This window comes from Chelmon rostratus, chromosome 4 (assembly GCF_017976325.1).
Source record: "Chelmon rostratus isolate fCheRos1 chromosome 4, fCheRos1.pri, whole genome shotgun sequence".
Lineage (NCBI taxonomy): Eukaryota > Metazoa > Chordata > Actinopteri > Chaetodontiformes > Chaetodontidae > Chelmon > Chelmon rostratus.
The window spans coordinates 22,019,173-22,046,804 of NC_055661.1; the positions used below are offsets into that span (position 1 = coordinate 22,019,173).

Sequence of the window (27,632 nt, forward strand, 5' to 3'; positions counted from 1 at the left end):
GAGGGCGACGTCCTTGGAACAAAGGGTCCAAAACTCTACTAAAGATACGTTAGGATAAAGAATTTCAGAATCTTTGTAAACAGGCAGTTAGACGAGGGAACTGTAATTAGACAACAAATGTTTTTTGTTTTTTTTTCTTCCGTTCAGACATATATCATATATACCCAGCTTTGCATTTCAGTAGAATGTCAAACAGATGAAGCAGGATTATTGGTGATGTGTTACAGCTTGTAAAGCCGCAGTGGCCACTAGGCTGGTGATAGCAGTAAGCAGTAGCTCCACCAGCTAGCAGTCTTTTGTCTATGTTTGCACGGGCTGCATTCAGGCACAATATTGAGTTTATGTCACACACTTTTGGCAGATTCAGAGCCTAATGCACTGTAGTTAGGCACGCAAAATGGAAGGAAATGGGCATGAAGCATAAAAAAATGCGGGTTGGGTTTAAGTGCATATAGACCAAGTAAAATGTGAGACATTACGCTGCCTGTGTAGACAGCTAGGTTGAAAAAGAAGCGTATGTATGTTCCATCATGAGGCGTGAGATATGCAGCTGAAAAGCATCGTATGAAGAGGCTTGTCAGCAGCAGGATACATAAATCAGATGAAATGGCCAAAGCTGAGGTGGTGAGCAGTGCAGCAGTAGTAGCTGGTGGATGGTAGTTAGCAACAATAACAATTTGCTGTAATCATACTGGGTAGAGTTGAGGTGGTGAAGCTTCATAAATGTGTGTTTTGAGTCAGTGAGTCTAAATCTCTTTGTGTTGTACCCAGAAAAACACATTGGACAGCATTAGTCTAAAGGATGGCTGTTCCGAAGAAAAAGTCAATTCATTGTATTTACGGGATAGTTAACAGTGGGACATGCAGCTCGTTCTGTGTCTACTTTAAATGTGCTCATGGCGTGCTCTGTCATCTCTAATCCTTTGTGTCAGGGTGTGGAGGACATCCTAGTTTGTGTAATTTTTTCTCTCCCTCCCTTTCTCCCTCTGTTCCATTTTTCCTTCCCCTTCAGATATGTGTAAATGGCTGTAGGTGTTTTGCGCTCTCTGTGTGCCTGTTTGCACACAGCCTGTGCTGCGGTGTTGTAGATAAATGAGATAATGTGTCAACTGGCGATGAACACAACACCTGAATTCCCAAGGTAGCGTTTTAGTTCAGATCAGCCACAGCAGAATCCTAGACGGTGGAACAGATCTCCTAGATGGTCTGTTTTCATGCGTTGTTAACTTGTTTTCAGAGCACACTCACGTTGCAGAACATGCACTTCATCTCTCTCTCAGCCACAGATGAAGAACTCCCACTAAATGCCAACCCTGGAAATAAAATATCATATTAAGTCACATCTTTCTTACGTTGGAGTTAACTCCTGGATGTGTGTTCAGATTAGTACCTCTTTGAGACGTATTACAAAAAGCCAGCAGACTGAACATGAATGCACTGTGTAAGGCTTTTTGTGTAGCTCACTGTGAACCAATATTCAACAGGAATGTGATATATAGTGGCCAATGATCCTGTTATACTTGGAGTCTTATAAATATTTTTCTATTCAGCTGAAGGTGACATGCCTGTTAGTGGTCTTTCATCCATCTGAAGGATGGATGCGGTGTCGTATTTTAAGACATGCCACATGCAAGCTGTCCGTAGTAGGATCGTCAGAGCGCAGCTCATATGAAATTGATAAAGGTCATGCATTAATTCAAAACTTGTCAGAGCCTCATCATCTACTTGACGAAGGGAGTCACATCTGAAGTGCAGGAAGAACGCAAAGGGCGACTGCGGTTGCATGGGTGGTCCTGTGTGCCGTGCGAGGCTCACCAGCTGTATACAGGAGCGTATATGAGACGTGGTCTGTCGGCATTCAGGGAAATTTGTGCCTCCCAGCCCCTCCCCCCCTTCCTCGACTCATCTCCTACATCCAGCCTCAGAATTTATATTCTCCCTCCAGCAAAAGGAAGGACCATCTTGGCCTTTCATTTTCCAGTTCAGGGCTTTCCTTTTTTTGCAGATAAATGCTCTCCAATCCACCCTGACAGATGTCACATTGCATCACTTCCATTTTGATACATAGCCTCTGATCCTGCCACTTGCAATAAGGAGCCAGCACCAGGGACGCCCCTCCCTAGACAACGCTCTGACACGGGTGATTATTTTAAAGGTGCATCACTGGTGGTGCTGAGTGCTGAAACCCTAGCTGGGCGCGGCGTCCACATGCACTCACTGCCGTGCCCGCTGCAGGAATGTGGGTATCGGCTTGTGTCTGGGTCAGGGAACGACAACAACACGACACACTCAGTAGTCGTCACAGGTCACCCTGACACTGTGCAATACCTCTGGCAGCGATTTATGCCGCTCTCAACCTCTTCACAGCAGCGACCGCCAGTCCTGTCTCTCACTCAGTCTCTCCACTGTGACTGCACAGGTCAGAGTTGGAGAAACAATCTGTATAAAGGGAAGGTTTTAGTGCTTCTGCTGCCAGCAGAGACATGCTGCACTGTAGCATTAATCATACAAGGCCAGAGTACATCAGTAAACACAGTGTGTCAGGTCAAGGTAAAGATCAGATCCCACAGCATTTAACAGGACTCAATGGCATACAGGCTATCTATTGAAAAGTCAGCGTTATTCATGGCATGTCTCCCAGCCTTCGTTGCTCGCAGGAGAGACACGCCATTGTTCACTGAAGAGCATACTGAAATATTTCTCTGGCTACACAAAAAACACTGGATCAGCAGCAATTAGTAGAGTAAGAGAGAGATAAAGAGAGGAAGGGAGGGAGGGAGGCAGTCGAAAAAGAACGAGGGGGGAAAAATGTAGAATCAGCGAGAGAGAGAGAGAAAAAGAGAAGCAGAAAAGAGAGAGGAGTGAACGAGATGAATAGAGAGGAAAGACAGAGAGACCAAGGGAGAGAGTGGGTAAAAGAGAAAGAGAGAGAGTGCGAGTTTCCAGCCAGTACAGTGTGCTGTGTAGGAGGTTGGAGCTGCCTGGAGCCCCTAGTGCTTTTAAAGGACCAAAGACTTGCTCATTGTCTTGGGTCTCTGTGCCTTTGTCTGTGTGTGTGTGTGTGTGTGTGTGTGTGTGTGTGTGTGTGTGTGTGTGTGTGTCTGTGTGCAAGAGACCTCTTCATTAGGCTTCCCATTGCTCTTCCCTCTAGCCCCTGACCACTCACTTACCCCCAGCAGCTACAGTATATATGCCCATATGGGACTAAACCCAGATTAAAATGATCAGTCTCTGCAAAGAGATAATTCAATGTGACTCAGGCCCAACCAGTGCTAAATAAACCAGACAGTCGCTCTGTCTGCTACTGTACTGTACCAAGGCTCTGTGAGCATATGTCTGTGTTTGTTTCTGTGGAAAAACAGACTTCTTAAATTATACCCTGTTCCACAAACAACAATGCCGAGGTTTCGCCACTGTACGTTCTCAAATTGGTTTCATAATTGAGGTCAAAGTTATTATTTAACCTTTTGTCTCATTGTTTGTTCCAGAAGACAGGAAGTTGTTTGTTGGGATGCTGAACAAACAGCAGACCGAGGAGGATGTTTACCGCCTCTTCGAACCCTACGGAGTCATCGAGGAGTGCACGGTCCTAAGAGGTCCTGACGGAAATAGCAAAGGTAGGAGCCATGATACAGTTGTCAGCACTATTTAGGTCACTGGCAGAGAAGTGACAGTGTGTGTGAGTGTCTACGTCAGCTAGGGTATATAAAATATATGTGACACATGCACTGGATATGGGTCAAATAGCATTTTCATGTAATTACAAGCATGTTCACACCGCAGTGTTAGATGTGCTGGTCGGCTGCAGGCAGTGACAAAAAAGTTAAGCCTAATGTATCAAATACTGTTTGATTGATATCTGACTTTCATAATTAGGAACCAAGAGACTTAAGTGGATAATTAGTTAGTTTGACATTTCCCTTCTGTTCAGTTTGTAGAGAAATTATTTTCTTTTTTTTTTATAGCAGCAGACCCTCAGAAATTGAGGTATTTTAATATTTTAAAAGGGATAAAACTGTGTTTTTTTTCTTAGTTAAAGGACAGATGTGGATGTTTTGGATAGATATAGGCATCATCTTTGATAAAATTCAAAGGCCAGATACAAAACCAGGACCATCAAATACAGGAAAGACTCCAAAAATGCTAGTAATTTTAAAATGCTGACTGTGCCAGCACTAACTCATCCTCACATGACGAAGCCATGATTTTTATTCTGTCAGTGAGTGTTAATATTAAGCATTTTTTCCTGTGGATGAACTGCAGGCCCTTACTGTATCTCGGGCACTGTAGTGTTGATATCTTGCAGGCTTTTTCAGACAGCCAAAAACTTTTGGAGACATCAGTTCCCTCTGACATGCAGCAAAGAGCAAAGGGACTAGTGGTTTTTCATGTCTCTAAAGCCTATTCCCCAGCCAGCGCTTATGGAAATTGTTGTGGAATTATATCTAAGGGGGTTTGAAGCTAGAGCGCTCTTACTCTGCAGTGGTTTGAAGGAGAAGGGAAAGATGGATGTCAAAACAATTCAAGTGTCCCCACTGTGAGGAAGGGGGCAGCCAAGGGAAGTTGTGCCAGTGGTGGAATGTACATTTACTCAAGTACTGCACTTAAGTACAGTTTTGCAGTACTTTTACTTTACTTGAATATTTCCATTTTATGCTACTTCATGCTTCTACATTTGAGAGGCACATAATGTACTTTTTACTCCACTACATTTATATGACAGCTGTACTTACTAGTAATTTGCAAATTCACATTATTTGTATGAAATAAAATCAACAGATAAATCCTGATCTATTATCATCCATTAAGCTACCCAGATATATGAAGTAGTTAGATTAGCTCCACCTTTACTAGCTGCAACATTAAAGTGATGCTTACACATAAATGCATCAATAGTTAAAATACAATAATATATACTGTTATACTGTATTATTCTGAAATACGTCATCCTGCATAATAAATGCTTTTACTTTTGATACTGAAAGTATATTTTGATTCTAATACTTCTGTACTTTTACTCAAGCAACATTTTAAATGCTGGACTTTTACTTGTAACAGAGTATTTCGACTCTGTGGTATTTCTGCTTAACTTAAAACTTCTGAATGTTTCTTTCACCCCTGGAAACTGCACTCCTCTTTGTGGCTCTGGAATAATTGTGCTAGGATAAAACACTCAAAGCATCTCTAAATGTTACGATCATATTATGTGATATCTTTGTCTGCCAGTATATATTTAAATTTTCTGTTAAAAGCCCAAACAAATGAAACATCCCGATCCCTTTTGCTGGCAAAATAGATCTGTTTTTTGGCCGTCACAAAATTTTGTTTGTACAGAAGTATATGGAACAATATACTTTGAGTAATTACTCCAAGTTTGATAGCAGAATGTGTTATGCTCTGTGGCTATTGCACAGCTTCAGTTTCATAGTAACACTCCTGTTTGTTTTATTTCAAAAAGGTAAAGTCAGTACCTGGCTTGCAAAGTGTATTAAGAGTTAAATCCATAATTATAGCTGCATATAGTTTGTTCTACGGTAGCAAAGTTCTTGCACAGGTCATGCCAAGCTCTAGCTCTTTTCTATCCATATCTCAATAGGGGGTAGTGGTTTGACAGCTGAATGGGCATCTTGATTGGCTGGTGTCCACAGGGGTAAGCCCATTAAGAGAGGAAGAATGGCAGGGTGGCTGGGTCAAGCAGGATAGATGATAAGAAGAATAAAGTATGAAAGATTAAATAAGAATAGAAAAGAAACTTAAAAGGAAATGAAATTAGGGGAAATAGGGTATAATTATAAGAGGCTAGTAAAAGTACTGCTGCCTCACTGCAACAGAGCCCGGTTCAGTCCTCACATGTTTTTGTGAGGAGAGTTTAGGTGTTATTTTTGTGCATTTGGCTTTGCTCTGCCATCTTCAAGTTTGATAAACTCACTGCAGAGACCAAAAAGAGCAGTGCACTGGGCAACGTATAGTCTGCACACATGTATCATTGTGTGTGTGTCCGTTTGCTAGCTTTGTAATAGACTGATCAGGTTCACCGGTGGTCTCTATCTTCAAACCAGTGCATCCAGAAAAACTCCTGGATTGTTAGCAGTAAATGAATAAAGTATAATTCAAGCCTGGAGTTAAGTCATGGACACATTTGGTCTTTGACAAATACAAATTTATTGGCATCTCATGGCCAAAATGTAGGGCACCAAGGTTAAAAACAATGTTGCAATAACAATAAGTGATAATTACATATTATTAAGACAAAACAGTACACAGTCAACATTTGGGAGTCAGTGCACCAACAAACACTGCTGACTTAAAAAACTGTAACCTGAATGTTTGACTTTTCCATAAAATGCTGTCTGATTGATTTGTCTGATCTGATTTTTTAAATGTGAACAGCTCATATTAGTGGTTATTGTTGTATTTTAAAGATAAATTAAAGTATATAAGTGGGCTAAGGTTGATCAAGACTAATCTGAACAAGTTCCAACACCCATGAAACTATTAGAATTTGAGTCTGAGCTCATAAGAGGGGTCACAAAAATGACTAAAAGCACTTTTTTGCATGTTAAACATTAAATACACTCATGAGAAACTTCTCAAGGCTAGACTTCTAGTCTCTTCTCATCACCAGATACACTGCAGACACACAGTAGCTGATGGAGGTCATATTATACAGAGAAATATTAGATTTCTCTGGATGAATAATTGTTAATGTGAATGTGTTATGAAAGAGAGGCTAAAAAAAGAGGGCGACGAGAATGCTGAGCTTTCAAGCTAATAACACTATTAAGCACATCATGTTTTGGAAAGTAGTTTAAAAACATGCACACAAAGGGCAGCCATTTACTGCATACTGCCATCAGAATCTGAGTACAATTAGCTGATAATTAGTCTGATCAGCCACCGTCAGTAATCAATAAAAACATACATTATTAGATTGTAAACCATTAATTACACCAATAACTAACCATGGTCCATGAATGTCTGACAACCTCATCATACTTTAGCAGTCACCTTCTCTTTCTGTGGTCTATGCGTTTTGGATTTTAACACAGGATGCATGCATATCAACATCACTTTAAAGGCCAGTTCAAGACGGGGCATGCCAAACTGACTGTGTGGTAGAAGGGGCATTATGCTCAAACCCAGGGGCAATTCCTGCCCCGATCATTCATATTTTAGTATAAGCTTAAGCCGTTAGTGCCACAGTACTGAGAATTGGAGTCTTTTTAAAGGATTTTTTATCAAGATTTCTAGTTCCTAAATGGGGGCCATATGTCAATTTAATAATTTAATAACTGATGCACAACAGCTCACTTTGTGAATCCACAAAAGCTATCGTCCACTTGTTTTCACGTAATCTGCCCATCACCGTATTCCTCAAGGACATTAGAGCTAGGAGTGTTGGCTCTGTGGTTTTCTGGCCTTTGGATAGACATTGTCATGTTCACAAATACTGATCAGAACATCCTGTTGTGGGAACAATAAACTGTGCTGAGTTCTGGAATGGAGTGGTTTTCTATTTGAAACCATTATGACTTTAGCCAGTTTAGCTAGTATTTAATATGCACAGACAGGCATGTGGTGCTAAATAGCATGCTTTTCTGCTTCATCAGTGCAATCTTTAGCCTGCAGCTTCTGCCTGCTTGTCTGCCTGCCTAATGCCTGGAGTGGGGCAGCCTGCTGTGCAATGAGAGCCTCTCACTGCACAGTGATTTCTGCGGTGTCAAATATAATTCAGCATCCTTTATTAATATACCATAAGCTTTTAAACTCACTCGATTGATTACATTTACTGTATATATATCTATATATATACGCACTGTGTTTGTGTTTGTGTGTGTGTGTGTGTGTTTGTGTGTGTTCGTGTTCGTGTGCGCACCTGTGTGTGTACCTGCATGTGTTTGGTGTGAATCTGTTTTCTGTTTTCCAGGTTGCGCCTTTGTCAAGTTCTCCACACATACTGAGGCTCAGTCTGCAATCAGTGCCCTCCACGGCAGCCAGACCATGCCAGTGAGTACAGCAGCTCTCTCCCTCACGTCTAAAACCACAGAAACATATGCACACGCACTAAGTAACATCCAACGCTTGCACTCGCAATAGTTACAGTATGTGCAGTCCACAGCTCTTGATTAAGAACTGTAAACTCGTAGTTTTGAACTTTACTCTCAACTTTACGGTTTTAATCAGCGTACGGAAAAGTGCAACCATCCTCATGAATATCCCTGCTTCAAAAACAGATACAACCAGAAATAACCCCCTGTCTCTTTAATTAACATGGTACTTTTTAAAATAATCCAAATCTAATTTCCAGATAAAACTGTTTAGAATGATAATTGAATTTTGGGTGACTCATCAATCAGTAGTTCTGCTTGCATAATCAGTGAATATAACTGTAGTGTGAGATTACATTTGCTTGTTATGTAAGCACACCGTGTCCTCTGAATTCTCTCTGTATTGGATTTGCTATGAGCGCAGAAGCTGTACCGCTCATTTGTATGTGTCTCATGTTTAGGCATGGTCCCTGTATACCTGATGGTGTCAAAATAAAAGCTACTTACTCTGCACTCCAAACCTGAATAGAGTTATTCTCCGTGACATCCGGCAGGCGGACAGAGAGTCACGTCCCATATTATACAGTGGCTTCAAGTATACGCTGCTTTTATCCTCATTTTTGTTTTGGGAACCCTCGCCTCAGAGAAGCAGGGGCCCTGAACTCTCTGCCACCCTATCTCACACATGTTACGTTTCACTGTATGATTTCATTATTAATGGTTGCCAATGTGTGGCTCAAGAGAGGAAAGCAGAGAGTAGCAATGCAAGCCAGCTGTGCCATTTTGGCGCAACCTCAGAGTCAATCTAAGTGCAAATGACTGCAGGTCATGAGGAAAGACTCTGGATGTCCATTCTCCATAGATACCCTCCTTCTCTGTTGCTCCATCCCCCTATCTTTGCTAGTTCTCTGCCCTCACTCGTCTCTCTTTGGCAGCCTCTTGGGATATTAGGCAATAGACTTGTTTACTCCACCTTTCACCACATTGGCTACTGAATTATTCATCTAACTATAAGCAGGGGGCAGAAGGAAAGGGAGGAAGAGTTGGAGAGAGAGTGAGAGACAGCGAGAGAGGGAGGGAGAATGAGTGAATGGACGGGATTTATACCTCCTGCTCTGGTAAATTGATTATAGAAATCTGATCAGCATCTCATATCCTGTGGCTGCTGGAGGAGAGGGCACAGTGTGCCTGCCTCGCTGAGATTAGCGGACCACCGGTGGACCATTACGCCTCAGCAGGACGGTGCTATTCAGAGCAAAGTGTCCATCAATGTAGTAAAGATCCTGGAAAAACCTTGGACCATACATCCTGTGTCCATTTGAGCTCATGTTGATTGCAGTTGAGTCACAGCTGCCAGAAGACGTCATGTACAAGTGCATTGATGGAATGAATGGACAAATAATCTTTCGTTTACAAAATGAATACATAAATAAAGAAGTAGAACACTGACAGCTACAATACAGGATACATACTTAACTTGTAAAGGACATGCATTGCCTGGCAACTGTTACAAACACTCGTCTCATTCCTACTTCTCTCTGCCTAATAGAAATATTTAATTGTCCTAATCAACTCAGACAAACTGAGCCAGCATATGTATATATGTATGTGCATGTTTGCTGCCCAACCAAGGACGTGGATGTTGAGCAGACTCAGCAAGATGACTGTGAATAAAGCCCAGCCAATAGCATCGTAGCTGAGGTGTTGAAGTGCACCGAATATTAACACTGTAACTAACTACACCAGTTTGATAGATCTACTGCCAACCCCCCAAAGCATGAAGACTGGCTTCTTAGAGTTTATCAGTGTGCGCACACATGCACACATGAATGCATGTGTGTGCATACATAAGCATCTACAAACAGAAGCACTTTGTGGCCAGCACATTTACATGAGCGCGCGCGCACACACACACACACACACACACACATACTCTTTCTCTATTGCTCCTCTCTGTGTTTCACTGTCACATGCTCGTACAGCCACAGGCTAGGGTCAAAGGCTCCCTGACTGATCTTATTTTCCAGCTCGGAGGACTTGAGCTGAATACATTTGTGTTATTCATGTAGAGTGGGAGTGGGCATTTTGTATGTATTGTATGTGTGAGTTGGGAAGGAAAGAGAAAATCAGCATGGAGTGTGTTGCATGTATGTGGAGAGTGTGTATGCGTGCACATGAATGATGATCATCGCATGCAAAAACACACTTTGTGTTACGCTGCGTGCATACATGTGTGGAAGCATAAACAGTATGCATCCATGTGTTCATCTGTGTACATTTGTGATGGCCACCAAATGAAAAATGATCTGCCAATAGCTAACTACGACATTATGTCACTGTATGAACGATGATAGCAAGATACTGTAAGTGCATGAATTATAGGAGTGCATCGGCAGGTCACATAGAAGACCTTGGCTGCATCTCCATCACACCCTAACCCGTCATATTTCAAGCATGCAGACCTCCGCCTCCCATACACACCACCGCCATCCCTCAGCCTCCCTCAGCTATCACACACACACACACACACACACAGCCACAGTTCAGGATATGAGTGGCTCAATTAAACATTTAAACGCTAGAGCTGTAGAGCAAATTGCTGGGATTCAGCAGGGCCGTGTAGGAAGTAAGTCCCGGGACAGAATTACACCGAGACGAGGGGGGGTGCGGGTCAGGTCCGTAGAGCCGTGCTGATTTTTTCACTCCGTATCCGCGTCGGCTCAGCCTGGGTTTGAGGCTGTTTCAGCTGACACAGGGACTGAGATAGAAACACAGGAGCAGGATGATGGAAGGATAAGAGCAGAACAAAGGAAAGCAAATGAGGTAAAGTTTTCATAGACGAGGGAGCTGGATGATTGAGAGCGAGGAGAAGAGAAAAGATGGTTATATTAAAAAAAAAGCATCCAAATGTGATTCCCCAGTTGTCGGATCTTCTCTATTACTTCAGACAGAGAACACACACATGCAAGTGCCATGTGTGTCAGGAATTGAACTCAACAAAACACATTATTTTAATGTACAGATCAGTATGTCACTGCCCTAAATAATAATAAAATTAAAGGTGGTAAGGCAAAAAAGCAGCAGACACTCTGGTAAAAAGCTTGTTTATGTCAGAAAGTAATGATCTTATTGTGTATTCAATGAGATGCAGAGCTTTAATGTCAGTATTTCACAAGGATAATCGATGTGTTGCTACTCATTAAACAATGTTCTGCCTTCATATTTTTAACTTAGTGTTTATTGTTTAAGACCTGTTATTTTCCCCTACAACCATTTCTACCCAGGCAATTTACTTTCTAATAACTCTAATAACAGATTACAGTCATCCATTATTTTATCAGCAAAGCTCAAAAAACATGTGTATTTACATGGATGTCTTATTAGAACAATAGTATCATGCCAAGGACATAACTGGTAAGCTGTATGCTGTAGCACCTATCTGTATATGCAGTATTGATATAGCACCAAGTGGGGGCACAATACATTTTACATTACAAGTTTAAAATCATCATTGTGTCTGAGGGCAAACTGTTTTACATAAACGTATGTGAAACTCACCATATCCTCAAAACAATGTCAAATTTTGTCCAGATGAGCAGCAGCACTCATGTTCCTGAGGGAACCCCTGTGGTCAAATTAATATTTAATATTAAAGTCAAAACTTCTTGAATATAAAATTGTTTTTTTAATCTATGCTGAGGAAAGTGGATGGAAAGGTGATGCCAACGAGGTTCACCTCTTTGTGAACACATGATTGTATAAAGGATGTTACTACATGGGCTCAGGAACACTTCGTAAAACCGTTAAACACACACACATTTGTAGACACAGTTTGTTTGCAAATGATTGCAGTCTTCTGGTTCTGGGTTTTATATATATATATATATATATTTATATTTATAGATAGATAGATAGATAGATAGATAGATAGATAGATAGATATAAATATGTTTATGGGGAATCATTTTTATCATTCACTTTAAACCTTTTTAACATTGTGATTGAAAGAGGCAGTGTTTATTTTGTATGCAGTGATGGAGTAAATATCTGTTGTCGGGATGTTCAACTCCCATGCATCAGAAACACAGGATAACTGGACTTGAATGGACTGAATCAGAGCATGACTACCCCGCGCAGGCTGGGACACCATGAAGGACTTCACCGTGTGACAGTCAAAACCAATAGAGCTATATGCCAGTACAGGACACAAGATCAGCTTTCCTTTTAGCTTTACCCTGCACTATTGCAAGCCGGCATATGTTTAAAGTTAAAGAAGTGTGGAGCATATAGCTGGGTGTGAAGCTTGGACAGACACCAAGCCTCCTTGGCAATGAGAAGGAACTATAAAGAGGCAGACTTTCCTTTTGGTTCCAAATCTCTGTGGTGCCTTTTTTTTTTTATCCCCCCTGTTCAACTCCCCTTCCTTCAATGGCTCTCTAGGCAGCTGGGAGCCGCCTGGTGGGGGGATTCTGCTCACACTTGGCAGCTTAAAAATTTAATGAGACTTTTACTTCACACTTCATCCTCCCCTCTTTATAGCAATGGAGATTCTGCTCACTGATATCTTGACAGGCCTAACCGGGCAAACCTGCGAGATAAACAAATGTGGCAAAGGACGCTTAGCCGACAAGCGGTACGATTCAGGTGTCCTAAAGAGAACCAGTGGGAGGGCAAAGTCGGCGTGTAGACCTCCTTGAAAAAAAGCTTTGCAGAAAGTGGCACATACATGCAATACAAGCAGACAGGTCAATTCACAATAAACCATGTTTCTATTATTCAAGCAGATGCACTCCAGTCTAGTACTAGCTGGAAAGAGGTTGACTGCGGTGTTCCAACTTAATATCCTCCGATTAAAAAACCCAGCCTTCCCCAAAAATTAGAGAAGCAGAGCAGGAACACGCAGTTCTCATTACCAAAGAGGGTAGGCCATTAATAGCTTTTTTTTCTTTTTTTTTTTTTTAACTGTGAGAGGGAGCTAAAATATTCAATATGCACTAGCACATCTTCTCTGTATTCTGGTCCTGCACTGCCCTGTCCTGGACTCTCCCAAAGTTAAGCCTCATAATAAAGTTAATGATGCAGATAGTAAAAAAGCTGGACAGACACAGCAGACAACCCTGAACCTGCAACAGTGCCAACATGAACCTGAGCGACTGAGTATAGTTTGAATATATGAGGTGTTGCTTAAGAGATTGTTCCTATCCTGTTTGTTGTAGAATCACACGTGGCTCTCGGTGACAGGGAAAAGCTTTGTTCCGGTGTGGCAGGATGGCAGTAATACAGTAAGAAGCAAAACAATTAGTCACCAAGCTGGCCAGAGTCAGCCAGCTTGACAGTCTGACAGCCAGTTAGCCAACCATCTCACCAACTAGCCGGGCAGCCAGTCAATCACTCAACTAACTAGACAATCAGCCATTTAGTCAGACAGTCAACTAACCTAGCCACTCACCTGCAATCCTTCAAACCTGTGATTCAACCAGCGAGCAAGCCAGGAAGAAAGGGCTTCGGGGAATATTGAGAAAAATGGGGAGTAAGGAAGAGGATAAAATCTATATGCTAGAGTCAAAAGATCCCACGCCTGTCTTTAAACATGTCTTGTTGTCTGTAGATGTCTTTATTAGCAGAACTCCTGGGACCTCAAGCAGGGAAAACTGCTAACACAGAAAATAAAAACATGAATATATTCTGCAACAATATAGCTAGCATTACAGTTGCTATTTACCGTATAACTGCTTGACTGTAGTCCAACGCAGCTAGTCCAACGCTTTCACCCAGATCCAACCAAACCAAGAAATACCCCTTTAGCCCTTTAACAGCCCTAACCTCACAACCTTCAATCCAGGCACTTCACCAGTCACCACTGTTATTGACAATCTTGCATCAATTTCAGGGGGGCTCTTATCGTGACTGACACACAACCTTTCTACACTGTCAGATCAGAGTAATATTTCGGCCTTTTATGTGGATCGATTGGCCAGTCTGGGGGCACAGAGGGGAGGAGAGGCGGAGCACACAAAAGGTCAACTGTAGCGCTAAATCATTTGAAGATTCTTAATGAAGGGTGTGTGGCAGACACACCTGCAGTTTCATTATTGGGCTGCAGAAAGAGATAATGGTGTGGATAAGGGGATGGATAGTCAGAGCCAAAGAACGGAGGAGGGAAGCTAAAACAGGAGGAGGACAGAATGAGAAAAATTGCCCTAAAAAGCAACATTTTCTTTGAAGAACACTTTTCACCAAGGTCAATAGGAATCACTGCCAATTGTAGCTCTTATTTCAAATGATTGTACATTGCAGATCTTTTAACCTTAACTGTTGGAAGGAGCACCAAGGTTACATATATGTACCGTACCAGAGGGGATAAGCTGGGGGGAAATATAAAGTATTTATGTCATGCACAGCAAGGCTGCTTTGTCCCGAGTGACTTTGTACATATGTTAAGTCCTGATTGAAGGAACTGATGGTTTCTGTCTGCACGTCTTCCTACAGAGCTGTTCACTGAATAGGTGGAATATTTTTATTCTTCACATATCTCTTTTAGCTTCATGTTTATGTGTGCCACAAAATAAGGAGGCACTATTCTCTGCAATAATACAAATGTGCAATGATGGTGCATCTAGAAACACAAAATTAACCCTTCTGACATGCAATTAGAGGAGCTCACTAGATATTGATGTTAACATCAGTTGTTGTTGCTAATGAACATGGCATACTAAGAAATCAGAAATAATAACCAATAACATTCTTCATGCCCTGTTATTTATTTATAAACCTTTTATAGTGATTGTCTCAAAGTATGTAGTAAATCATTACAATTAGCAGTCACATAGGCAAATTCCTGAAGTGGCTCAAAGCCTTTTGGGGCATAGAGGATGCGATGCTGTAGGACTGTGATCCTACTGTTGACTGACTGAGTGTTTTCGTGATAGGTGCTTGCAGTAAAGCAGGGTTAAGTATCCGTGCTCTTTTCCCTCTGATTTTTTCTTCTCTCTGCCCCCTCAGGGTGCCTCATCCAGCTTGGTGGTCAAGTTTGCCGACACAGACAAGGAGCGCACCATCAGACGTATGCAGCAGATGGTTGGGCAGTTTGGCATCTTTAACCCAGCCATCGCCCTTCCCTTCAGCACCTACAGCTCTTACGCACATGCGGTGAGTTGGAAAAGTCGCATGTAGCACACACAGAACAACTCATATGGAAACACACTAATGGATGTTGGGATACTGCTCCCTCACTTTTTTTCAATAAAGTCCTTGAAGCTGCTATAAGCACACTCAAATTATGATTTTGGATATTAATAATGGACACGTATGTGAAAGGTGTTTCTGCATCTTTTACCTCATTATTTTGTTCTTATGGGCCGCAGCTTCACTGTTTTGGTTCACTATCCCTAACACAGTAGGCAGCGATTTCAGGCAAAAAGCTCCAAAAACCTGCTAGGGCTGCCCACTAATAGTCAATCATTGGTCAAAGGGAAGAGCCTTAGTCGACCAAGTTTTGATTTGTCTGTTTGAAAATAAACCCTCAGCTGACTCTGCCTGTGAGCTCAGATCACCAGTGGAGTGTTGGTGGTTACATTGCAAGCATAAGAGCTTTGAACGCCGGAAGGAGGAGGTTTTTAGGTGGGACGGGGGGAACCAGCGGGGAATGCGAGTGGCTAGAACCGGAGGAGGCTCAGCAGGCTCCCAATGAACACAGCCAAACCGGGACTGAACACAGCCTCCAAGACCAATGTCCAATCCAGTTTGATGACCGGGAGTACTGTATTGAGGTGATTTACAGCAGCTGCAACCAGGACAACGAAGAAGACACATCGGGTTTAGGCAGGGACAGGAGAAGCGTCATCTGCTGTGTTAATAAGTATGCAAGTAGAACAAGTTTGCCATATCAATCTAAAAAATAATATGTGATTGTTGAGTTTACAGCTTCTTTCGCTGCGCCTATGTGACCCAAAAAATCTGTTATTCTAGATGTGAATGCATGAATCTTATATCTTTTATTCCACCAACCAAATTTGATATAGCCAATATGTTTAATGGCCATATGTGTAGAATTTGAAAATTTACAATTTAGGAGCCCTCCACTGGTAAAATCAACCCCTGCTGTGGATCCAACCCCGGGACAGTGAGATGAATGGACAGAACACTAACCTTCACCAGGATTGTGTCCTTTTTCTGCAGAATTTAACTACACAACTCACACAATCAGAGTCACTTGAAAGATCACATAAAAATTTGACACATAGTGGATTTTAACAAGTATTTGGATTGTGTTGTGACTGCAGCAAGCGATGCTGTCCCCATGTTTGCTAATTAGTACCGAACACATCATTTTTGTTTGACTTGTAATCCCCTTCGGGTAGTTCAGTGTATTTCTGAATTGGGACCACTGATGTGTTAGAATTCACATCACACATGGGACACACAGTTTAACTCAGTTTTTTTCCCCTTCAGCTTAGCTGTAATTTGGTCCAAATAAACATCAGATATTCTAACGCATCTGCCACTGAAATCTGTGTTTTATAACTTTTCAAGTATATTTCAGTACACAGAGAGAGCTTTTGTTTTTTCTGTGTTTCTACTCGGTAGACACTGTTCTAAGTGAAAATTAGCTTGCCAAACTATCATCACTTCCATCAGCACCACTTCTTCCTCGTCTTAAGCAGTGCCGCTATGCCATTACATTCAGGCTTTCACTACCCACTGCACGTAGGCACACACACATTTAGTTAGCTTGTACCCTCCAACCCCTTCATCAGCTTCCCTCTGCCCTCCTACCCCCCCTCACCATACCCCCCCTCAGGGCATGGCACCATACACACACAGCAGACCCCCGGCTCTTTGATGAGTTCAGACAGCCTATGCAGCCCCTCTCACCATGCGCCCCCTCTACCCTCTATCACACTACTTCTCTACCCTTCCCCTCTCCCTCCCACTGTCCCTCCCTCTGGGCCCATGAGATGCTTCAGGGGCCACAGTTGACTCAGAATATTCCATGGGCAACTTATCTGCACACAAACTTTCTTCTTCCCCGCTGAGGCAGAGCACACACACGTGCACGCACGTGCACACTCACGCACAACCTACTTGAAGCAAGCTAAAATGAATTTAAGAAGAGCTTTCCATCCAGCGCTGAGATAAAAATCTGGGCCCCTGTCACAACACACTGCATAAATACACATCCACAGAGTGTTTATTTACAGAGAAGGAGGAACACAAATTCATTTTTTCCTGTACTTATTTGGATGTCAAAGTCATATTTTTTTTCTCTTTCTAAATGCCAGGATTAATTGTTGACGTTAGCCAGGTCTTGGGGGCTTATCCATTTCCCTCATTTTCACATCACAGCCGTGGGACCCAGTGTGAAATGTGCAAATTGACCATCCCAGAGTAATTGCGAGGCCATCTCTTGTGCTCTCTCCAGTAAAACTCCCACCTTCATTACCATTCATGAAATGCAGCCCTTTCCCAGGAAATGTGGAGAAATGCAAATGTTTAAGGGGTGGTGGAGGCAGTGGCGGTCTGCGGGGAGACCATTGTGCCCCGTTCAGGTTGGCCATGACTCTTATTTACAGTGGCAGAGACCCGTGTCGACTCATACAGACGCACACAAGAGCATACACACTCACGCACTGCGCAGCAAATGCTCTTTCTTTCTCCCCCTCTCCCTCTCCTCTCTCTGATACACACATATAATATGACAAAGAGCAGGATGATGCTAGGAAATTGAGTTCCGAGTGAAAGTAACAAGGGCACGGGGTATACTTCAGCATTAGAGAGAATCAATTACCATTAAATCTAAAGGAGAAATTGCACGTATGTGGTTTCTCGACACAAAGATTATACAGCATGAATGATGTTAGTGAAGGTGAAATTCTCCTTGTATTAGTATTATGAATCACAGAGACTGTGGGTGCCATGTACGTGCATATAATGAATTTAGCAAAATAAAGCAAGTCGGTGGAGAAACTCTGAGGCAAGGCAACCTTGGAGATAAACTCACCCCAACTTTTGATAAAATAATGAGTGCACAAGAGGCAGTAATGCATTTTCAGTGAGGCTCTTGTTTTCATATCTTGCTAAAGACTTATTTAATGAATCCAAATACTGGTTCAGACTGCTAGGTACATAATAATATGGAATAAAGGGAAATATTAGTTATCTTTAGTGTGGGTGTCCTGCTTGTGCACTGGTTATGATTACATTACAGTCATTGGTGCTGGCTGCATGCACGTAGTGTGCAGCCTTGATTCCCCTGTAGCCACCGGGAATGTGCTGAAGTGATACGATGAATGTTTCTTTGCGGCAAGATAAACTACACATATTCCCCCAAGACGAAAAACCTGCAGTGACAGAGAAAGGACTTTATCTCCAAAGACACACTACATGTTCGCCCACTCTCCATATACACTGGCCAAGAGAAGAGGAGGTGGCACAGTATAGAATTCAGACGTGGGGAGAGATGGTATATATAGCTATAACCAGGGAGTACAGTAAATGGTAAATTCAAAGAGCTACCTCTCCACTACAGCAGTGGATAGGATTATAGAGTTGAGCTGACAGCCAGTAAATTGGATTTTAGTCAAACCAGGAGAAGGAGGGGGCTCTGAACACAAATTGGAGGGGTACAACACTGACAACATGTGCCAAAAATGAGAAATGTGCCATTTTCACGATAGACACAGACACTGGTGTGCTCTGACAGGAGACATCCTATTTGCAAAAAGGTGATTTCATAAAACACAAGCCGAAGGAGAGCGAGAGCGTGAGATCCCATGTTTCATTCTAGTGTTAGTAGTGAGTGATAATAGTTCTCCCATGAATCGCTGAATGCAGGCAATAAAACCAGCTTTTATTACCTTTTGTATCTCCCATTCAAGACACAAACATCATATTTGTACATGATTAGATATGACTCAAGTCACTTTTCTTCCTCTGTCATCTAAAGCCGTGTCGCTCTGTGAAGACAGCCATTTTAGCTTTCCCTGGTCTCTTCAGGTGGACGACTGCGTGCTGGGTCAGAGGACAAGAGGCAAGTTTTAGATTTAAAAGCACCTCCAGCACCCATGCCCCCATTGCCTCCCTAAAAGATGCATTAGACCGGGCATGATAGATAAATGAGAGGAGAGAAAATGCTTTAACTTGGTGCTAATAGTGACAATGTGTGGGTGGATGTGAGGGAGGATGGTGACTGTAAACTCACATTAGGAAACATCTCCCCCTGTTGGAGGGACTCACATTCAAATAGAGCCTTTTGCAACGCAGCACACATGAGAAATGATGGTAGCACATTACTGCATGATTTGACTGTGCCGTAAACTGCCTGCACGCATATACACACATGAGCGTGTGTGTGACCTGGTTAGCTGTATTACACTTACACGAGGACTAGCTCTGCACACTCACATATACACACATAACAAAGTGCATCAGATGAAGAAACCTATTAAAATCTTTCAGAGGAAATACAGCCGGCTAGCATGGGGGTAACAAATGAGGCCCTTGAGCTTCAGTCTTCTGTCTTCAGTCTCTTAGTTCACCTCATTGACCTACTGTCTCCCTCTCCCCCTCATTTTTTCAACCTTCTTCACCCTCTATCTCCCTCTCTTTGTCTCTCTCCTCCCTCTCCCTCCGTCCCCAGCTGGTTGGGCTATATGGGGTCACATGTGACAGTGCTGAGAGTCAGTGAGTCACAGAGCAGCGCTACAGAGATAATTGCCATGTGATAAAGAGGTGATTGCCTGCTGGCACCAGGGGAGAGTAATGCCATCAGGTTGCAATAAAAAAGCAGATGTCTGACACTAAATGAATGCTGCTGGAGCCCGGGCAACTTTCTTTGCTCCCTTTCATCTCACGCGCTTCTCTTTTGTCCCCCTTGTTTCTGTCTGCCTTTTCTTCCCTCCTCCTTTCTTTTCAAGAGGAAGCAGAAAAGGTTGTGTCTGTGATGATGAAGACTCATTCTCCACCCGAGACATTTGCTATCTATTGGGTGGTGCATAAATAAACGGGAATGGCTTTTGAATATAATGCCTTTGAAATGTTGAAGAAGAAGGAGAAAAAAGCATATACATACAAAAACTAAAATGGAACGACTTTGAATATCTCTGTCAACATAACTACTCTGCTTTCTGCTCTTTATTTTTTTATTTTTTATCGGAGCCCGTTTGTACTAACCATTGCATTCCAACATAATTACATGCTTGGGGTTCCAATTTGCTGCATTTTAATTTGGAACGAGGCATCAATGAATGCCGAAGTTGTTATCCATGACAATCTGACGGATGGCATTAAGGACTACATTATCTAAGACATGGAGTGGGAGAGAGGCTAGTATTCTAGAGTCGCTAGTATTCACTCCCACTCCATTACTACTCCATCCAGGCCTGTAGCTTGTGTAAGGCCCACAACGAATAGGTTGCAAGCTTATTAGAATCAGCCCCAAGTCCCCAGTCCCCTCTGAAAGCAGCGAGCAGAGCCCACTGAGTGGTGTGACAGTGTTTATTCTGTAATACCAGCCCAGTCAGACCCTTCATCCTGAAGTCCAACCCTATTCACATCCTAATGGGGGGGGGCAGTCATGGCATTGCCAAAGCAAGGGAGCCCCAGATCCTTTAGACCTCTTTGTTTGTTTCTGTGTCATTGCTTTTGTTTAGTTTCTTGTTCCCTTGCTGTCTTTTGCCGCTATGCCCCCTTAAAGGCTCAATTCATCTTATTTGGAAAGGAATGGATGATCCCCATTTGTCACATTGAAATTATGCAAATGACAAAAGGAGTTAATAGATAGCAGTGGCGAGGCATGTGGCTAATGGATGAGATGCCAGCGCTGGGCATTCTACAGCGGGACAGCCGCTTTCTGGTTACCTGACAGGGGCACTGAGGGAAAATAATTGGCTTTTCCGTTGCAGGGTCCCCATGCAAATGCAAGCAGAGTGGCATTCTATAGCTCCACTGTCTCACAACATCGTCATTAGCATTAGTGCCAGTGGCAGACAAGTTTGATTTCTGCTTATAGGAGTCATTCTCAGGCCACAGCCATCAGCAGCTCCCCTGACACATTGCAGCTATGCAGTATTAAACATGCGGAGACAGTAGTAAGACGTTGGTCCAGCTGTGGTTGTATTCCTACACCACCAAGGTCTACATGGCTATATAGCCTGCAAAATATTGTGGATTTCCTAGATGCCACCAGTTCTCAACATGCAAAAGCCTTGTACAATGATAGATTTTCTTCTGAATTAAGCATTCAGCATGTGGTTTTCCCAGGGAGAATTTAAGCTGAGTGCGGAAACTCAAATTGTCTCCATCACTCTTCATGCATGTTGTGTGTATGTGTGTGTGTGTGTATGTGTGTGTATGTGTGTGTGTGTGTGTGTGTGTGTGTGTGTGCGTGCGTGTGTGCAGTGTAGGGCAGCGGTGCATGTGAGCATGTCCTATGCATATGAATAAACACTCTGTGGGGCTGCATTTGATGGAAAATAGTTTCAGCTCTCACTTCTCAGTTGATGCTAAGTGAAAATGCAGAGTGAATGAAAGACTACTGATTTTATCTCTTTGTGGGGTTGTCCAATGGGTGAAAATCAACTGTCACTGCAATTTTCTGACTGACATACTGTATTACTAATGTGGTCTGGAATCTGAGTTGCTAGCTACGCCTGCTTTGGAAATATTGTTGTAATGACTCAAGGTCTGGATTCAGTGACACCTCAAAACAGAGTGCAGTTCTACCTCCCAAAGAACACAATCTTGTTTGGCAGAAGTATGTCTCTGAAACGACTTTTCAGTGGCAAAGACTGTGGTCATTTAGTGAAGTTCCAGCCCTGAATGTATTCTCTTTGCAACATGCTTTCTATTCTGACAAAACCAGCTCAGAGACAGGCCTAGTGGTTTACAACTGAATAATAAAACAAAGAAAATCCTGGACTCTGGATGAATGTCAGGCTACAAGCAGCAATCATTACAAATACATCAGAAAAATTAGAAATGAGTCCGGGGAAAAACAGAAGAGAGTGTGAGACATCTGTAGGATCTCTATACAGCCAAATGGAGTATTGTGAAGTTTGACAAATGTAAGGAAAAAGCATTGCAACACTTCTGCAAACTTTGCCTGTTCCCTGAAGACAGAGATAATGTGCACATGTCAATGCCTTGATTTGTATGAGCCCAACAGACAGCTATTAAATCGTTTCTGCAGCTGGTGACAGGCTTCCTGCTGGGAGGATAGACAGATTCACTAAACATAGGTTGACAGGCTTCTTTTTTCTTCCTTTTCTTTTATTCCGCTCTACTTTCTCTGTACTTCCCATGCACTATCCATCCATCAACCTCAACATACATCCCTCCCTCTGTTCTACCCTTGCTATGTTTCTCGCTCTCTCGCTCCCCTTCTCCCGTCTTTGTCTGACTCCTTCCCAACTTACTATATTTTTCATTACCATCTGTCCTCCCCTCACCTCTCTCGCACCCTGGTCTCCCTCCTGCTCTCTCGCACACACCCCATCCAACCCCCCTTTCCTCCACCCATCTCTCCGTGTCCCTCTTCTTTAGCTCATGCAGCAGCAGGCAGCCATCATGGCAGCAAGCCACGGAGGTTACCTCACGCCTAGCGTGGCTTTTCCCGCCACGCAGATCCACCAGATGGGGGCGCTCAACATCAACAGCCTCCCACCCACCCCCATGACCCCGGTGTCGGGTGAGTTTCATCAAACCCTGGGTGAGCACTTAGTTTCATTCCCTTTCCTCTTGTGAGTGTGTGTGTGTGTGTGGCTGTGTATGTGTTTGTGGATGGAGGGTGATGCAACAAGCACAGTCTCCTGTATGCTTGTGCTAATGTCTTACTGATAGTGTGTGGAGGTTTTGTGTGGGCGGGTGTGTGTATTCGTACATGCCAGTGAGCTTGTAGGTCAACTTGTGTTTTTGCAAATGTATATGTGAATATTTGCATGTGTGTGTGTGTTTACACAGCGTGAGAATGAAAAAAAAACTAGAGCTGCAGCAAGGCCAAGAGGAAGGGTGCCTGCTTATTGGTAATCCAAAATTATTCCACTGGAGAGAAAGAGAGACTAATATGAAAAAAAAATACGTTCAATAGGATTTGCATGTTTATGTTGCTTGTGAATGCAGAAGATATTTGGGGATAGTAGCAGCAGAATAAGAATGTCAATAAGTAAGTTTACAGATAAGAGGCTAATTTCCCTGTAGTATTTTGACCTTGTGCTTTGAAGCACTTGCGCATGATCTGCATGCAGTTGCTTTTGTTTTCCATAACAAACACCTCCTATGCAGATACATTAGAGAGGAAAAGGAAGGACTTTGAAATACCTACCCACTGCATCACATTTGCTTATTCAGCAGTGCTTCATTTTCCTTGAGACAGAGGAAACTTCAAGATTCTCTGCTCAACAAAAGCATGAACCGAAATAAATAATACAGTATCCAAGTCTTTGTTGTGCCTCGCTCACCTACTTTGTCAACACTGCAGTATTGAGTTTTTAAGGTGATGACTTTGGTAACTTTAAACCAATCAGTGTGTGTGAGAGAGAGAAGAGAGAACCGCCACCAGTGCAACAAGGCCTATTTTAGATTTTCTTTATAGCCATCATAGGAATTCAGTTTCATACTACAAACTTGCTGCGCTATATCAAATTCTCTCTGCACTGTGGTTCCTGTGGGGAAGAAAAATATTCTCTTAAGTTGGTATTCTGTTCACTTCTTCATCCACAGACACAAAGAAAGGACAGCTTTATTGTACAAATCCAGTTTGGTACTGGTTTACTTACAGTAATTCACGACAGTCAGTTGAATTAAAATAAACAGGACAGACAGCACATCAGGTGTGGAAATCAATGCTACGGCGCCCTTATTAATCACACATGTCTCCACCTCAAGCCAAATAAACACATGTACACACGGTGAGATGATGGAACATGCCAGTGGACGCACATGCTGTATGTGTACAGTCCATGTGCAATAATTTCCAACATTGGGCAATATATTGGGAGAGGAAGCCCATTTGTCAAATATTCACGTTGATGTTTTCGGTGCAAAGTGTGCACTTTTGGGCGGCATAATCAATCAAAGACAGTGATTAAAAGTGGAGCTCAGTCTTGCTGAGAAGCCTCTTATTTTGATGCATAAAGCACTGACAGTATGGCAATTCAGATCTTTGCGTTCTGCATGCATACCTGTATTCTACAACACAATAGTGCTGATGAAAGATAGTGCAACTGTATAGCAAGATGCTCAGCTTGTGTGTGTGTTTGTGTCTGATTGTATTGTTTGTGCAGCCTTTGTCTCTCGTTTCTCAACTGTAGCCTCTCAGAAGCCAAGATCAGTGCTTTACTCTAAATTAAATGTTGCTGAATTTTGTTAGATATTCTGTAAAAGCTAAACTACTTATGTAAAGGCAATCACGTATCAATCAGCGACATGAGGTGCGAACAACTTGGCTTTTGTCAAAGAAAAAAATACGTTTGTGCTTCTGATACAGAAACAGAGGAGAGCGAAAGCAAGAGAAGTGAGTGCCTCTAAGTCTGTGAATCAGATTTGTGTGAAGCGTTGCCATTTATCTGCTTTCGGACATGCTCCTGTGTAAGCTACAGTAGACTGATTACCTTTTATTATTGAATGTAATATATTATTAATCCTTGACAGAAAGCATGGCTTTCGTGAATTTTCAAGGACTGTCATAAATATGATATGTTTCATTTCCCTGTTCTTCATTCATTAATTTGAGTGTGGCTGCCAGCAGCTGCAGGAGTGGTAGTCTAGCTTGCTGCTTTGGTATACACAGCTATTTTCTCTCTCCCTTTTCACACTTGTGGCTATGACTTATTTAGAGTTCATTGAAGGAATACATAACATTACTGGCAAGGCTGTCTGTATAAGTAGGCCAAGAGACTCTGACACTACTGAGAGACTGTAGGATGTCTGCCACGAGTCAGTGGAATAATTCATTGTAATATCAGAATCTGTTTTTAGGGTCTGGGAGCAGAGTGCTTCTGTGCTTCGACGGAGGTGTAATTTATGCATTAAGTTGTCTCATTAACCAAATTAGAAGTCTAAACAAATCTATAAATCTGGCATTTGCCAGCTGTGTCAAATGTAGAAAAGCATAAGAAGAGAGAGGTAGAAAGGTTAATGTCCTGTTTCCTTTCAAAACAAGAGCTGTTACCAATTGATGGCTAGACTACCACCAAATTACACACACTGCTCTGCATTAGCATAAAGCTGGAGTAGTAGCTTAGTCGATGAAAAATCCTGCCTGATCTTGAGGTAAACGTGTGACATTAATCTTTTATTTAAATGACCAGTATAACCTTTGCAGCATAAGAAATCTTGTTTGTGACAGCAAGTTGAAGTACAAGAGGCTCAGAGGTTAAGGGTGTTACTCCGAAAACAATGAGACATCCATTTGATCAACAGATGCAAAGCATTTAAGCTTGATGGTGCATAAGCCGTTTGCCAGATGGTTCAGCTGATTAGAGCATGTATCCTTACAATGATGCATGATGATGCTTTTTGAAAATAATGTTCACCAGGTGCCGCTCCCTGAGCACTGCAGAAGAAATAAAAGTTAAACAAAACAAGAGAGAGAGGCAGAGCAGGAGTAACAGGAAAGCGAGACGGGTAGATAAAGAGGGTGAGGGAGGAGAGGAAGGGAGAAACGGAGAGAGATACAGATCCTGCACAACACATAGTGTCAAGGAGGCTTTGTTAGGATGTGAGAAGTGTGTAATCAAAGTCCCTCTAATGTTCTGTTGCATGGTGCTGCTCCACACTGAAGATGTACATGCGCAAGTACATATTACACAAAATATACTGCAGATGCTGCACAGCCAGAGACAACCCACTCACAGGCAGGCTGGATGTGGCACAACACCCCCGCTGGATTTGAGCATGGTTACACCATTAGTGCGGAGCACTTCCATGGTTACGAACACCATGAAACTAATGAGCTGTTTGACAGACTGATCTTTCTCAATATGTGCACCTGTCCTCTAAGATGCACACATACATGATATAAAGACATGGTATATTTAACCGCCAATTCTAATAAAAACAAATGCTTAGGGCGCATAATGTTAGAAGTTAACTTACAAAAACAAAAAATAAAAAAACAGCAGCGCATCAGTACTGAACCCCAAAGATTTACTGCTATGTGTGACTTATCGTATCAAAGCTATTTGTAACAAAACCTAGTTCTGTAGTCTGTTCAGAGGTAGATGAAAGAGCTAGAGACAGGAATACTAACTGGAAAAATGCACTCACTGTAGTTGCTTTCTTTAAGACTTTACTCTCCCCTAGATTACTTTTACAATCATTCTATCTTCAGGGGCAAACAATTGCACAAAGGGACGTTATCCCTCTGATACAAATTTCCCCCCTTTCAGTTTAAATCAGGCTTATTGCATCAGACTCATAACAAATGCCCAGAGCGAAAGTGAACAGCTCTGTGGCAACAAAAGGTATCCATGTTCCTGGTGCGTGCGAGTACTTTCAGAGAGCACAGCCACTGCTACTGGCAGGACCAAAAATGTTTTGTGTAAGCAAAACTGAGCCTCGCACGAGCAGCAGAGCTTCACAAGCTGCCCAGCTAGTCTGCTCAGGGATCTGAAAGCCAGGCCCATTGGTATGGTCAATGCATTGTATGTACATACGCCTCAAGAGTAGAGCAAACAGCTCTAGAGGCCTAGTTGTTTTCAAATTAGTATTTAATATATTGCCATATATTGTATTTAATACTGATGGCTCAAGCTTTACAAGATGAAGCACCAAACCTTATTACTTATTATAATTATCATTTATCTCACATGGAATTAATATGTATTTTGGGATGTGTACACCCTTAAATGCTTTCTCTGTCCAGCACATTACTCAGGGAGGCTATTCCACATTTGACCAGAAGATTTGAGGAAGCTTGTTTGGAAGTGGTGGTGTTAAGTGGTACAGTGCCTTTGTCAAGTGGTTGGTGTACATCTCATACAAGACCTTAACAGCAGGGAAAACACTGTAGAATGCGGCTAGAGTCCTTATGTTTAGCTTAGTTGCAACTCTCCTCACATCTCCCATTTTCAGGCCTGCCCTGCTGGAGATGATGAGCAGTTGTTTGGAGCTTGACAGTTTCCTATTCCCAGAACGCTGAGGTCTTCAGTAGACGATAGCTGGTAATCGCTGAAGTTTAGTTCTAGCTTTGATGGAATCTCTTCCTCAAGAACATCATGGACCTTGTGTTTTAATAATTAAATTCTGTTTTCTTATTGTTTTTTAATCTATTCACTTCAGCCTTCATTTAGACACAGTGACGTCATCAGCATAGAAGCGGATTCTCACAAACATTAACAAATGTAGATAACAAACAGGAGGCAGATTTAACTAAGGCGGCAATGCCACTTAACTCGAGTAGAAATCCCTCAGTACAGAAGTGCACATCATTGGTCTGTGTAATGATGGCAACAAGTCTTTAATTAAAGTTAAAATCCCTTAAAACTTCAAATCTTATAAAGTGTATTTCTGTACAATTAAATATTCATGACTAAATAAGCAAGCGTTATCTAAAGTACAAACTAAAGTGCTGTTTATTAAAGTTAG

At 42.3% G+C, this 27,632-nt stretch overlaps 1 protein-coding gene across 21 annotated transcripts in view; it reads left to right on the forward strand.

Annotated features, from left to right (window-relative positions):
- Positions 1 to 27,632, forward strand: part of celf5a (cugbp, Elav-like family member 5a) — a 176,179-nt gene that overhangs the window by 139,590 nt on the left and 8,957 nt on the right. For 5 of the 21 annotated variants that reach the window (XM_041935675.1, XM_041935684.1, XM_041935672.1 and 2 more), the window contains 4 exons: positions 3,489 to 3,617; positions 7,928 to 8,007; positions 15,051 to 15,197; positions 22,590 to 22,738. In XM_041935675.1, the coding sequence (XP_041791609.1) occupies positions 3,489 to 3,617; positions 7,928 to 8,007; positions 15,051 to 15,197; positions 22,590 to 22,738 (505 nt within the window). The remainder of the gene's footprint in view (positions 1 to 3,488; positions 3,618 to 7,927; positions 8,008 to 15,050; positions 15,198 to 22,589; positions 22,739 to 27,632) is intronic. The other 16 variants (XM_041935676.1, XM_041935685.1, XM_041935673.1 and 13 more) reach the window with 4 other exon arrangements.